Here is a 14,900-nt window from a genome sequence, read left to right on the forward strand (position 1 = left end):
GTCCCAGGGAGATAAATATTTTAGTACCTCAGTCTTAAAACCATGTTCCCAAAGTCACAGAGCTGTCAAGAAAAATCTATCTGGTCAGCAGCCTTAGCTTGCCATGACATTCCCCAAGCCTTCATCCATCCCTTCCAACTACTCTCCACTCACTCTTCACAGTTGCAGCCTGGGCCCATTAGGAATTTCTCCTTCTGCTCATGTTCCGTGAGGCGATAGGGCTCAGAGGGAACAGCACAGACTGGAAACGACTGAAATGTGCCTAAATCAGTGGATGGTTAAAGAAACTGTGCTATGGCCATGCCACGGAATACCAGTCTGCAGTGAAAGGAAAGAACTGGATGGATCCCTAGGGCGTTTCACTGCGTAAAAAGAGCCAGGCCCCGCTGTACTTCCGCGTGAATAACATTCCAGAGGTGACAAAATTTAGAGATGGGGAACAGAACATTATTGGCCGGGGTTAGGGGTGTGGAGGGGTAATGGATATAACCATAAAAGCGTAGCACAAACAGATCTTTGTGGTGACCAAACAGTTCGACATCTTAAATGCGGTGTCATGCTAAACTACATGTGGTAAAATGACACGGAACTATACATGCGTTTTATATGCATGTCAACTTTCTGGTTTTGATATTGTCCTAGGGTCCTGTAAGATGCAACCATGGGGGGAAACAGTGAAACAGGGGTCAAGGCACTGGAACTCTCCATACTAGCTTTGCAACTTCTTGTGAACCTAAAAGTATTTCAGAAAAAGGTTTGAAAAGGAGAAAGAGAGAGTACAGGCAGGCTCTGCACTCCCCCAAACCTGTGTTGGCTCCCAGCCCCAATGCACAGAACTGTGTATCCTTGGGAAGTGCCTTTATTTCTCTTCAGGCCCCAGCTCCCTCATATTGTAAAATGAGTTAACAATAATACCTATGTCAAAAGGCTCTGTGAGGACAAAATGAGCTGTGACGTGTAAAACTGGTCTGTGTTAAGAAGGCAAACTCCCTTTCTTAGCAATATGGGCATGCCTGGCCACCTGGCCAACCAGAGACCTTCCCTGGGATTTTACACAGCAAACCCAGGAGAAAAAAAGCACTTTATACAGCAAAACCAGGAGAGCTGGATGCCGAAAGGCCATCAGCTCAGGGATGTCAGCTTTCATGTCCCTTCCTGTGTGGAATAAGCTTATTAGTGGACACAAAGAAACAGGGGAGAGAGACAGAGAAGGAGAGAGACCCACAAAGAGTCCTTTGCCAGTTGAGCGCCCAGAGCTCAGCTCTGCTCTTGGAGGGGACAGTCAGGGTATTAATACATTTTGTTTACACTCAAACTAGTTTGAAATGAATTTCTGTTACCTTCACCTAAAAAGAATTCTGACTTTACAAGACATCTAAGTGCCGTGCTTGACAAATCAAGGTCATTCAGTGAGTGTTTGTTGTTGCTGTTGTTACAGTATTTGTATGAGTTTCCTATTGCAGCTGTAACAGATCACCCCAAACTTGGGCTTAAAACAACACACATTTATTCTCTTACGGTTCTGGAGGCCAGAAGTCTGAAATCAGTGTCACTGGGCTAAAGTCAAGGTCACCCAGGCTGGCTCCTTCTGGAGGCTCCCGGGGAGAATCCCTTCCCTGGCCTTCCCTAGCGTCAGCTGCTGCCTGCATTCTTTGGCGTATGGCCCCTTCCTCCACCTTCAAAGTTCATCCTCCAATCCCTGCTTCTGTCATTCTCACATGGCCTTCTCTTCAAGCTGTGACTCCTGCTTTCCTCTTGTAAGGACACTTGTGATTACATTTAGGGCCCACTGGGATAATCGAGGATAACACCCCCATCTTAAAATCCTTAATCACATCTGCAAAATCCCCTTTGCCATATTCACAGGTTCTGGGAATTAGGACTTAGACACGTTTGGTGGGCCATTGTGCCAGATTATTAGTGCACTTATTCATTCAACCAACACCACGATGGGGTCCTACTGGGCGCCAGACCCTGTTCCAGGCACCGGAGGCAGAGCAGTAAGTAACACAGACAAAGTCTCTGCCTTCACGAGGCTCACAGTCAGGTCAAAGAGACAGATGGTAAGCCTACAAAGAAACACCGTATCAGGCAGTGTAGGTGCCAGGATGCAAAACAAGGCAGGATAAAGAGACAGAGGGTGAGGGGCGGGGGTGGCTGATATTTGAGACAGGTGGTCAGGGAAGGCTTCTCCGAGGAGGTGAAGTCTGAGCAGGGACCTGAATGAAGTGGGGAAGTGAACCACGGGCATATGGAAGGGAAGAGCTTTCCAGGCAGAGGGAAGGCAAGGGCGAAGACCCTGAGGTGGGGATATCCTTGGCACGTTTCATGGAGAGCGAAGGAGGCCAGTGTGGCTGGCATGGACCGTGTGAGAAGGAGAGTGACAGCAGTTAAGTTGGGACAGGTGGCGGGGGATCAGCTCATACGGACCTTTACATCGTAGGGAGGATTTGACTTGTCTTCATGGTGAGCTGGGGAGTCATTGCAGGAATTTAAGCAGTGGGAATGGCATGAGCTGATTCTCATTTTTTAAAGATGACTTCAGATGACACAGGGGCCATGAACCATCTGCAACAAGTGAGGTAGCAGAGGGGCGGCATCTCAGGCAAGAGATGGTAGCTGTGTGAGCCAGAGTGGTGGAGGAGAGGTGGTGAGAAGTGGTGGGACGCGGGAGACTCTTTGATGGTAGAGCCAACAAGGTTCATTGAAAGACAAGAATAAAGGATGACTCCACCATCTTTCACTTGGGCTGCTGGGTAACTGGTGTCATTTACTCAGATGAGTGGAGCAAACCTGGGACAGGGGACTGTCAGTCACTCGGAGTTCTATTTGGACAGGTTAAGTCACTAATGGCGATGTCAAGTCTCAAGTTCAGGGCAGGGGTCTGGAGCTAAGATTAGATGGTAATCAGTGTGGTGATGACATCAGCAAGGGAGTGAATGTAGATGAGAGGGAATGAGGTCCAACGACCGAGTCCTCAGGCTCCCAACGTCCAAAGGCCACGATGCATCCAAAACAGGGGAGCACAGGTAGCCAGAGGGCTGGGAGAGAACCAGGTGTCCAGGGTTTGGAAGCCAAGGAGGGAACATATTCAAGGAAAGGGCTGTGGATCAAGTGCCACAGAGAGGTCAAGAAGGACAAAGACATGGACTTGACCACTGGATTTGGAAACATGGGGCTGCTTACTACTTTGACCCATGCTTTCAGTGCAGTGATGGGGAAAAGTGTTATTATAAATACCAAGCTCTTTCCTGGCGACCCGTGTGCTTCCTTCTGCCTGTAGTACACTCTTCCCCAAAGTGCTCTCTGTCTGGCTCTCCTCAACTCATTCTTTTGGTTTCTACACCCGTGTGGGGCTCCTGGAAGCCTTTCCTGACCCCACATTCTGGGACAGATGCCTCTCCTCTGCTTTTCTCTGGTGTTAATCAACTCTCTTCTCTCCAATTCTTGTATAAAATTCAATTGTCCAATTTCTCATGTGTCTCTGCAAGGAGGTTTTAGGATGGGGTCAGCATCACATGCGTCTCTACCTCCAGCATTTAACCCGGTTCCCAGCACAGAGAAAAACATCAACAGACGTGGGTCGAATAAATGAAGGATAAACTCCATCAACACCCTGTAGACTCACTTCTTCCTGAGGCAGAGGAGTAACCCTTCATCACTGGGATCCCCACTGGTGAATATGGGGACCCGCCGGCCCACTGCCATGGCTCTCCCAGCTCTGAAGCTTTCTGATCAATAAAATAATCCGTAACAAAGTTCAATTAACTGGGTCGAGTCTTCCTGAAGGTGGTGACACAAAAAGCATCTGTGTGGGTCACTTCTAGAGACTGAAATGTGTCACAAAGCAATGTGGGGACCGGCTGTTCATGCAGAAGACGGTGGCAGAAAGACCAGGCTTAACAGCAGGCCCTGCCTGCCCCTCTCTCCTGTTCTGCTTCACCACCACTGGACCTGGCACGGATTTCCATTGTTTGGGTGTATCTTGGCATATTTCATCCTTGCCTTGATCTTTAAGAAATACTGCTAATTTTAAGGAATCAAACAATGTAGAAAAGCACAAAAATGTTAAAGTAATTATTCCAAATGCCACTGTCCAGAAATAGTTATCAGTACCATTAGGCAAACCACGTTCCAGGAATATTTTTAGGCATATACATAAGTAGATGAATGGAGGGATGGATGGATGGATGGGTATACAGATGGACAGATGGGTGAATGGATAGATGGATGATGGATAGTGGGGGGATGGATGGATGGGTGGTTACGTGGATGGATGGGTGGTTACGTGGATAGATGGACGAGTGGCCAAATGGACAGATGGATGGATGGATGGATGGACAGACAGCTGGACTGATGGATAGATGGGTGGATGGATGGACGGGTAGACAAATGGACAAGTGAATGGATGGATGGATAGACAGACAGATGGAGTGACGGCCAGATGGATGGATGGACATGACTATAAAAACGAGATCATAATCCACAAAAAATACTATTTGGTTTATGTATTTATTTTGTTAATTGCCTGCTTTCCCCACCAGAATATCAGCTCCTGAGAGCATGGGCTTTATCTGTTTTTTGGGGTTTTTTTGTGGTACGCAGGCCTCTCACTGTTGCGGGCCCTCCCGTTGCAGAGCACAGGCTCCGGACGCGCAGGCTCAGCGGCCATGGCTCACAGGCCCAGCCGCTCCGCGGCATGTGGGATCTTCCCGGACCGGGGCACGAACCCGCGTCCCCTGCATCGGCAGGCGGACTCTCAACCACTGCGCCACCAAGGAAGCCCTATCTGTTTTGTTTGCTGCTAAAATCCCAGTGCCTAGGATAGCACTTGCCACTTACTAGGAGCACAGTCAATATTATTCAAGAACAAAGCCCGTTTAGAAGATCTTAAGCTGAATCTAAGTCATCCTTTATGTGGTTAGAAAAGAATGCCACTCTGTTGTCTACAGTGGCTGCAGTCATGCTGGAGCCCCAGGGGAGAAAGGAGACGAGTTCAGTGAGGACCACAGATGGGGTCCCAGCCTCTCCCCACAGCACAGGGAAACTTCCTGCCTTGTGGGGTTAGTACCATTCATTTTTAAATGAGCACCCCCTTCCTGTTTTATTCATGAAGCAATTAGGAAATATTTTGCTTTAAAGGGAATTGTGCAGTAGCATGAAATGGAATGAGGAGAGCCTTTAAAGGGAAAAAAACCCTGATTTTAAACCAGCCCCCACTGACTGGCTATGGGACCCTGGCCTAAGTCACATCACCTCTCTGACCCTCAGTTTCTTCATCTGTCAGGTGATGAACCTCTCCATGCCTCTCCTCAACGCTGGGCTGATATCAGCTGCTGTTTGTACCATCACCATCACAGAAGGGCTGATGGATTTGCAGCAGTGCCCTGGGGAGGCTCTTCCCACTGCCAGGGTCCCCAGAGCAAAGGTGAACATGAGCTGGGATGATGTGTGATGTGTCTAGCACAGAGCAGGCCTTCGAGAGTGTTATTTTGATATTGTCATAAACATGCAAAAAAGGAGGAGTTGGCAAAGTTGCATAAACATGAAAACATGGGTGCTCGTGTGGAAACTATCCTTCATGCAAATTTGGGAATTCAAACTATGCTGTCCCTAAGGCAGTGTAACCATGAGGAAATAAAACAGAAGAGAGAGAGAGAGACAGAGACAGAGAGATCACAAGAGAAAGAAGAAGAAAAAGGAGGAGAAGGAGGAAGAGGAGGAGGGGAGGAGGAGTAATTAGAAAGAGTAGGAGGAAGAACAGGGAGACAGGGAGGGAGACCTGGGGTTCCCTCGTTATCATCTCGCCTGGTACAGAGAAGAAACAGGTGAAATACAGGAGTCCTCTAAACAGGGAGTGATGGTTAACTTTACAGGTCATCTTGTCTGGGCCACAGTGTCAAGATATTTGGACAAACATCATTCTGGATATTTCTTCGAAGGAGCTTTTGGATGAGATTAACATTTAAGTCAGTGGACTTAAAGCAGATTGCTTTGATGTGGGTGGGCCCCATCTAAGCAGGTGAAGGCCCAAACAGAAAAAAGACTGACCTCTGAGCCACAGTGAATTCTGCCAGTAGTGGGCCTTTGGACTTGAACTGTTAACAGCAGCTCTTCCCTGGGTCTCCAGCCTGGTGGTCTATCCTGCCAGCCTATTTGGACTTGCCAGTCTCCATAATCACATGAGCTAATTCCTTAAAGTAAGTCTCTCTCTCCTTCTCTCCCCCCCAAGTCTTTGTGGTTCTGTTTCTCTGAAAAATCCTCACTAATACACAGGGGCTGGAAAAGAAACAAATCAGTTGAGTAGACTTTGCTGAGGGGACTCTACAAGGCACAGGGTTGGGGGCAGAGAAAAACCACCCCCTGACCATAGGGCCAATTCTTCAGCAGAATTCACAGTTTAAAAGAGCCAACAAATCAGAAATGAATCTGGATGAAATTCCACATGTGACACTTTGGCCATCTGTCAATTCTCTTAGTTACAAAGAAGCAAGGTGGGGGTGGGCAATCAGAGTGAGTGTGGAGATAGCTCAGTTCCCCCAGAGACCCAGGCCAGGGGCATCACGTGCTCTGCAGGGAAACTGAGCAGAAAGAGCACACCGTGTAGTCACCTACCCCAGGCTGAATCCTGAGCTCCAAGGAGCAGCAGTGAGCCCTGGAGCCCTCATGCCACCAATCTGGGCATGGTTCCTCTATTTGAAAAGTGGATATATTAAATGTATATATTAAAGTTACTTAAGACTGAGAAGAAGAAGGTCTGGGTGCCTGTCTAATTACAGAAACTGACCAGGGCAATGATTACTATTGTCATTGCTGCTGCCGTGACCCCCGATCAAATGTCCTCTCTGTGCTGGCCCTGGGCCAGGGGTTTTCACAGATCTGCTTGGCAGCTCCCAAGGTTCGTGTTATCATCCCCATCCTGAGGGTGAGGAAACGTGGACTCTGAGAAAAGGGTGAAGTGACGAGCTGGCAAGGGATGGACCCAGGACATGGCAAACTTGTTCTCACCTGGCTATACAGGGTCACAAAGGTGTCCGTCTCCATATTCTCCAGTAAATCTTCAAGCATGACACTGTTCTCTTGCTCCTCTCTCAAACTAGAGTGAAAACAAAATCTATATGAGTCCAGTTTTGTTACAAAGCTGGTTATTTAAATCCTAGTTATTTAAATAACAAGGGATCACAAATCTAATTAACATGATTTAAAAAAAAAATCTATCCAAAGAGGTGGCCAGAAGAAGTTTGCTGGTTTTTAGCTAGATTACCTTGCAAATAATGTATCAGGGAGGGCTCACCAGGATGGAGAGCTCCTCAAAGCAAGAAGTTTTGTGGGAGCCATATGGAGAATTTTCTGTGGCTTTGCAGGGCAATCTGTGATCTGCATGGCTATCAGCATAACTGATGCCATCTTGGGCCCTTACAGTCTCTCCTGTCCTTCTGCTGACCCACCTAGGACTGTGCAGTGAATCACTTCTCTGTCATCAAGGGCTTTGTAATTAATAGATATTGTTTAATAATCATTAGGACCAGGTAGCCTCTATGCTTTGTTAGTCCCCAGACAAGGATGAAAACCTTCCCTGAAGTATTCCTGGCACCCACGAGACTAGTTACCCACTCATAAATCTTCACTTAGGAATGCACGTCCTATTTCCAAGCACCTATCCCCATACCTTAGGTTAGCTATAAAATTGTCCAATGGCCCGTTGGTGGTGCAGAATGCAGCTGTGAAGCCTTCTGGATTATTGTCTGCTTGATCCCACCTTGTGATAAACAGATCCATTGGTTATATGGAGCTGCCTGCCTTGTTTTTCGGTCTCAAGATGCCTGCTCAGTTCGGTGGGCACTTTTCGTTCCCTCTGACCTCCAACCGTGATCCTAAGTTGAAAACTCTCAGTATTAGTTGTCATGCTTGTGCTCAAGAACACCAAGATCTGGAGTCTTCAATTACCATGTGACCTTGTGTTGAAGCGGGCCCAGAACCATCTCCCAAGAACGGACCTGACTCTGACCACAGAGGCTGGGTGGCACCTTATCACACGAGGTCTCTATCAGGCTTCTTGACTTCCCCACAAGGAGGTCCTCCCAGCCTATCCTTCAGCCAATCAAAGTTGGCATCTTGGGTTATCCATCCTGCATTCCTGCTGGTTAATACAATCCAAACCCAATCTGCAGGTACACTTCATACCGAAAGCTTGATCATCAGCATTTTCCACCATGAAGCATGGAGTACGTTACTAAAATCCTAAATCAAGTCTAAATAAAGTCAACATCTCTGAGCATTCTCCTCTGATCAAACAGATTCAGTCTTTTATGCAATTATTTCAATGGAAAACAGAACTGCACTTTGCTGTTGTGTTTACACAGAAAAGCGTAATCAAATACATTAAAATAACCTGTAATCTCACCACACAGAAAACACATCTATTACAATTTGGCCTATTCAGTTAATTTGTGTGTATGTTTTCAAAAATGAAATCATGCTGTATGTATAGTTTTCACCCTGTCCTTCACATGTCAACATTATATTCACAATAGAAAATTATGAAGCTGTTAAAAATTACGTTTTCCAGAAGATATATGTACCTCTATGTTCACTGCAACACTATTTACAATGGCTAAGATATGGAAGCAACCTAAGTGTCCATCCATAGATGAATGGACAAAGAAGATGTGGTATATATACACAATGGAATATTATTCAGCTGTAAAAAAAGGATGAAATCTTGCATTTGGAGCAACATGGATAGACCTGGAGGGTATTATGCTAGGTGAAATAAGTCAGACAGAGACAAACAAATACCGTATGGTTTCACTTATATATATGGAATGTAAAAAACAAAACAAACGAACAAACAAGACAGAAACAGACTCATGGATACAGAGAACAAACTGGTGGTTGCTGGGTTGGGTTGGGGGGCAGGGCGGGTGGGAGGAGAGTCAAAATAGGTGAAGGGGATTAAGAGATACAAACTTCCAACTATAAAATAAATAAGTTATGGGGATGTAATATACACATAGGGAATATAGTCAGTAATACTGTAACAACTTTGTATGGTGATGGATGGTAACTGGTTTTACTGCAGTGATCATTTCATAATGTATAAAAATATTGAATCACTATGTTGTACACCTGAAACTAATATAATCTTGTATGTTAATTGTAACTCAAAAATAAAATAAAATACCTAGACTCTGTAAGGGAAAAAATATTTTTTTCAACAGTTCTTAATGCCATGGGCAAAGGCTAATTGTTTAATTAATCGAAAAAGAATGCAAAAAACAACAACAAAAAAGAAGATCGGGGGTTCTGTCTGTTTTATAATTTTACAAAAGCAGGATATAAATATTATGTTTATGGTGAGGCCTGAGTAAGGCCTGTATTCACTGCATCGTGCAAATGTCAATTCCTGGTCTGGATAATGTGTTGTTATCCTGTGAGATGTTGCCACTGGGGGAAGCTGGGTGATGGGCCATGGAACCTCTGCACTGTTTTTTTCAACTTCTTGTGAGTCTATAATTATTTCAAAATAAAAAGCTGAAAAATATTACCTTCAGTAAAACCTCAATATTAAATATTCAATAGAAATTAAATATTAAAAGACTCAAAAAATGAAGTATAAAAAGATGTCAGGGAAGAAGCCTGTTACGAAGTTAGCGGCTCGTGCCTGAGTGCTGGGAGGGCCTCTCAGACGGCAGCACGACAGCCCAGGTGGGCCTTATCCCACTGAGTCTGAGAGGCCAGGTGCCCCCCTGGCCTGCGGGGACTGAGCCTACACACTGCCCTTGGGCCCTTGGCTCACCTCTGCTGGTGACGCTCCAGTAACTTCTGACCCTTGCTCAGGGCCCGTCGCAGGACAGCCGAAACCTGCCTTTCAGAATCTGTCTCCTCCTCCGGCTCGTGCAGAAGCCCAGGCCCCTCACCTGCCCACTGCTGCCGACTCTCCAGGGCCCGCTGCAGCTGGGCCGCCTCCTGGCGTGCCAGCTGGTCCTCCAGCTTCCTCTCCAGCTCCTGGAGCTCCTGCACACAGAGGGGCAGGTGATGAGCCCAAGGCACGTGGACCGCAGGATAAAATCCGCCCTGCTTGGCACGGCACTGCAAGCCTAGCACCACCTCCTTTTGCTGCCTCCCGGATCTGGCCGTGCCAAACAGCATGACGAGACTGCATCTGGGTCTCTCACACCTCCGTGCCTTTGCACACACTGTACACCCACCTGCAGGGCCTTTCCCTGTTTGCCTGGCCAACTTTGAGTCTTCTTTCAAGGACTGGCTTTAGAAGAACCTCCTCAGGAAAGGGCTCTGTTCTGTGTTGGTCTCAGCCTGTGGACTGTGATGGTACTAGCTGGAGATGCCTGGGGGTCCACACTCCCTGGGGCAGCGCCCACAGGCATTTTCCTGATGTCAAGGTTGAACCGGCCCTTGTGGTTCTTGTGATTGCAAGACTCAACCTCACAACAACCATCAAGGACCTTGAAAAAACAAGGTTTATTACTCACAGGCCCTGGAGGGTACATGGCACACCCAGGCCACACAGCAGGGTCACAAAGAGAGAGACAACATGGCCCTGGGGCTCTGCCTTTTGGATGGTCAAGGGCGGGGTGCCTAGTGTTTCACTGGTTCACTCTTTGTTGGTGAACTTAAATCATAATGGCAGGAATTAAGGCGCAGGGAGGGCAAAGCAGGGTCACTCTAGAGGTCAGGTATGTAGGTCAACCAGAGCTTTCCAAAAAAGGGAAATTCACGGGTGGGGCAGCCTGACTTTTATCTAGTTGTTTAGTTGGCAACCTGTTTATTTTCAGACGATGTCTTTGAAACGGATGCCTCGACAATCAAAAGCTGAATGTCAGGCACTTATATTACAATCAAAAAAGCTAATTGTCAGGCACTTACTAATGGCTCCCTAAGTCCCCTGGGAGATGCAGACTCCCCCTCCTCAACTGTCCACTCACCATCCCTCGTATTTTCCCATTACAGACTGAATGAATATTTGTGGTCCCTCAAAATCCACATGCTGAATCCCTAATCCCCAGTGGGATGGGGCTTGGAGGTGTGGCCTTTGGGGGTAATTAGGTTTAGATAAAGTTACAAGGATGGGGCCCCCAAGATGGGATTAGTCCCCTTATAGAACGAGGAAGAGACCAGAGCTCCCTGTCTCTGCCATGTGAGGACACAGTGAGAAGGCAGCCATCTGCAAGCCAGGAAGGATTCTTCTCAACAGAAACAGAATCAGCTGGCCCTTTGGTCTTAGACTTCCCAGTCTCCAAAACTGTGAGAAAATAAATGTTTGTTATTTAAGCCCTGCAGTCTATGGTATTTGGATACAGCAGTACGAGCAGATTAGGACAATGCTCCACCTTCTGCTAGAGTGTGAGCTCCTGGGGGGCAGGGCTGCATTTCCATCCCCCGACCTGCAGCACATAGCAGCTGCCTGGCAGCTCCCACCTGTTTCTAAAACACATGGGTTGGGCTTCCCTGTTGGCGCAGTGGTTGGGAGTCCGCCTGCCGATGCGGGGGACGCGGGTTCGTGCCCTGGTCTGGGGGGATCCCGCATGCCCCGCAGCGGCTGGGCCCGTGAGCCATGGCCGCTGGGCCTGCACGCCCGGAGCCTGTGCTCCACAACGGGAGAGGCCACAACAGTGAGAGCCCCGCGTAGCAGAAAAAAAAAAAAAAAAAAAAAAAAGTTAAAACACATGGGTTATCAGCACGTATTCTACATGGCGAAAGCTGTGCTGGACCAGCAACCATGGATAACACCTAACACTGACAGTACGCAGGTCAAGCCTGACCCACTCTAAGTACTCTGTGTTTATTCATCTCATTGAATCCTTATAACAACTGTAAGGAATATCTTATTTTCCCTCTTACAAATGATGCAACTGAGGCAGGGAGACAAAGTAATTTTCCAGGTCATGCAATTCTTAAGTGGCAGAATCAGAATACGGGGCCAGGCCAGCCGGCTCCAGGGTTTGTGTCCTTAACCCCCAGGCTATACTGTCTCTCACTGGCCAAACAGAAGAAATCTGCATTCTGAGGCCACCAGAGTCAGAGAATCTGGGTACAAGAGACTGTCCAGAGACTGCTTAGATGGGTAAGAGAGGGTAGGCAGGAAGGTCCCAAGCCTTGTAAAATGCAGACACACCGAACCTATTATTCACCACCTGGCCAGTGTTCTATGTGGGGTGGAGTGAGGATGGGGCTTAATCGTAAGAGGTCTTGGTTAGGTGTCATCAGGAGATGGTGGCCCTTGGTCCTCCCAAATTTTGTGCAAAACCATCTGCCTGTCTGCAGAGGGGCCAAAGCTCGCATCAAATGCCCAGAAGGGTCTCAAAGTCCCCCAGAGGCTCAGAAACCAAGGCAGAAGAGAAAATGGCCAGAGAGGTAAACTGAAATCGTAGTGTGGAGAGCGCGTGGGTTGTGCCATCAGGGCCGTGGAAGCTTTGGAATGCTCTGAGCGTGGGCTACCATCACACTGAGATCTCCAATTATGACCATCCTTCTCGTTGCTGCGTCCCACATTGGAAACATAACCAAACACAGCATTTCCAACAGCACTAATGAGTTTCCCACAGCGTGTTCTGTCAGCATGCCCAGAGCCTGGTCACGGACCAGGCTTCCACTGAGGTGCCAGCCCCCAGCCCACAGTGTGGGGAAGGAAAGGACAGACCCACGCCTGCCAGTGTCCTCAAAACAGGCAGAGCACAGAGAGCTGGCGAGTCACGCTTTGGTTTTCTGAGACCGGGTTAGCCCTGGTTAGGAACAGGAAACAAGGTGGGAACCTGGTATCCTGCAGGTTCTAAGATGCTGATGGGAGGTTCTCCCAGAGGTCAGTTCTCCTCCAAACCCCTGCCACTTAGCACAACTGGAATCCAAGATTCAGTTCTAGAACTGTCTTCCTTAATGCCTACTCTCTTCACTAGAGTTTAGATGCTCAGGTAGGGACCCTGGGACTGTCTTGTTCATCCTTCTCCCCAGCAGGAAGCAGGCACCTGGCTTGCGGAAGGAGTCACAGTAATGAGCACTGTCTTACTATTAGTGATGATAACAGCAATTAGCACGTACCGAACGCCCACCTTGCGCTAGATTGGACTCACGCTATCTTTACGTGAATTAATTTATTTAATCTTCACAAAACAGCACAAGGTAGTCCCATTTTATCGATAAGGTAGCTCAGGCGCAGACGGCGTAAGGAAATCTCCTGAAGTCCCAAGAACCCAAGAGAGGAGTGATTTTAATTTCTCTGACTCTGGGCCCCATCTCTCGCTTCTATTGTCTCTGGAAAGGATCTTTTGTAGGATCTTTTGAATGAATGGATGGTTGGACAGATGGACAAATGATGATGATGATGATGAAGACAGACAGACAGGCAGATAGAGAGACAGTTCCAGGCCTTTTATTGGGCACGAGGGATGCTGGGGTGAATGAGACATGGCCCCTAGACTCTGGAAACTCACGGTTTAGCGTGGGAGACAGTTGTTCAAATACAGTAACAGTGACAGGTAACAGCCCGTCTCTGGGAATCGCGATGGAGAGTTATTTGAGTACAGAGCTGGGAGAGACCAACTCTGTCCAAGGGAATCATGGATGGCTTCACAGAGGAGGCAACATTCGGCTTGTCTAAGAATATGGCGAGGAGTTTGCACGTGGGCAGCAGAAGCATTCTAGGCAGAGGTCCTTCCAAGGAATGGAGGCCTGAATGTGTCTCAAGTGTTCAGGAAGCTGCAAGAAGGTCCAGGGGCTAAAACTCAGAGTCCAAGGGAGGGAGGGGTAGAGGATAAATATTAAAATAGGGAGCTGGGAATGGGCTGTCACTGATCATTTTTATTTTTCAGAAAGGCTCCTCTGGCTACAGTGTGGAGGAGACTGCAGAGGGAAAGAGGAAGGCGGGTGGAAATCAATGTCAGGACAGGAGCCAGGCTTTGCAGGCAGGAGGTGTGGGCTCTGCTTTCCAGCTGTGGGACCCTGGTGAAATGCGTTAACCGTCCTAAGCCTCAACTCCATCTGTAGAATGGGAATAAAATCATCCTGGGGTTGACAGAAAGTTTACACACTTAACACGATGCCTTGGGCTTAACGAGAGCTCAATGAGTGCAAGCTACTCTTGGTGTGATTTTTGGTTTTCAGATTTGTCTGAAGAGTGAAGCTGGACGGCAAAGGTCAGAAGTGAGAAAATTCAGGCAGGATCGACAGACTCGGTGACTGGCAGCAAATGGGCAGTAAGGCAGAGGGGAGAAGAGAAAGATGTCCAGTCCAGTCTTGGAAAAGTGGATACGCAGCCACTGAAATTGAAATGCAAATACAGTAGGTACAGTTAGTCTGGGGTCACGTTATCTGTATGAGTAAGTCCATCCCATTTAAATTTGCCCATGATTCAGTTATGCCTTTGCCTATGTCCCAATTTCACAAAATGAGTCTAAATCTTTCATCAAGTGAGGGGAACTTGATATAGTTCTCTTAGGAGTCATTGCTTCCAAAGCATTTCATTTCATGCTTTTTAAAATCCTCCTGAATGTGAAACAGCTTAAAAGCCCGTTCCCAATGGGAAAGTGGTTTTCCCAGAATGATCAGATTGCAGAATGAAAGTCTAATACCAGGAGCAAAATGACAGGTTTGTCTTCCCTCCAAATGCAAATCTTCACTCCAAAAAAACCCCGGCATCGTAACCATCGCTTTACCGGGAATTTAATAACGCAGCACCCTCTGATTTATTATCGGTTGCTTCCAATTCAGGACACATTAACTCTTCTGTTCTAAACACGCTTGAGAAAAAGAAAGCTTTGATGTTACTCAAAAGGGCTTTAAGATAAAATTGAAAATGTAAGTGTTGTGCGGCCCATTACTAATGGGAATGAGGGTCGTTGCAAGTGGAAAGGGCCATTCGGTGTCTTAGGGCTTAACTGAGGTGC

At 47.4% G+C, this 14,900-nt stretch overlaps 1 protein-coding gene across 1 annotated transcript in view; it reads right to left on the reverse strand.

Annotated features, from left to right (window-relative positions):
* EVC2 (EvC ciliary complex subunit 2) overlaps positions 1-14,900 on the reverse strand; it is a 142,528-nt gene that overhangs the window by 16,451 nt on the left and 111,177 nt on the right. The window contains exons 16-17 of the mRNA XM_065877684.1: positions 9,800-10,017; positions 7,009-7,096 (exon numbers count right to left, since the gene is read on the reverse strand). Coding sequence (XP_065733756.1) covers positions 7,009-7,096; positions 9,800-10,017 — 306 coding nt within the window. The remainder of the gene's footprint in view (positions 1-7,008; positions 7,097-9,799; positions 10,018-14,900) is intronic.

This window comes from Phocoena phocoena, chromosome 5 (assembly GCF_963924675.1).
Source record: "Phocoena phocoena chromosome 5, mPhoPho1.1, whole genome shotgun sequence".
NCBI classification, from domain to species: Eukaryota; Metazoa; Chordata; class Mammalia; order Artiodactyla; family Phocoenidae; genus Phocoena; species Phocoena phocoena.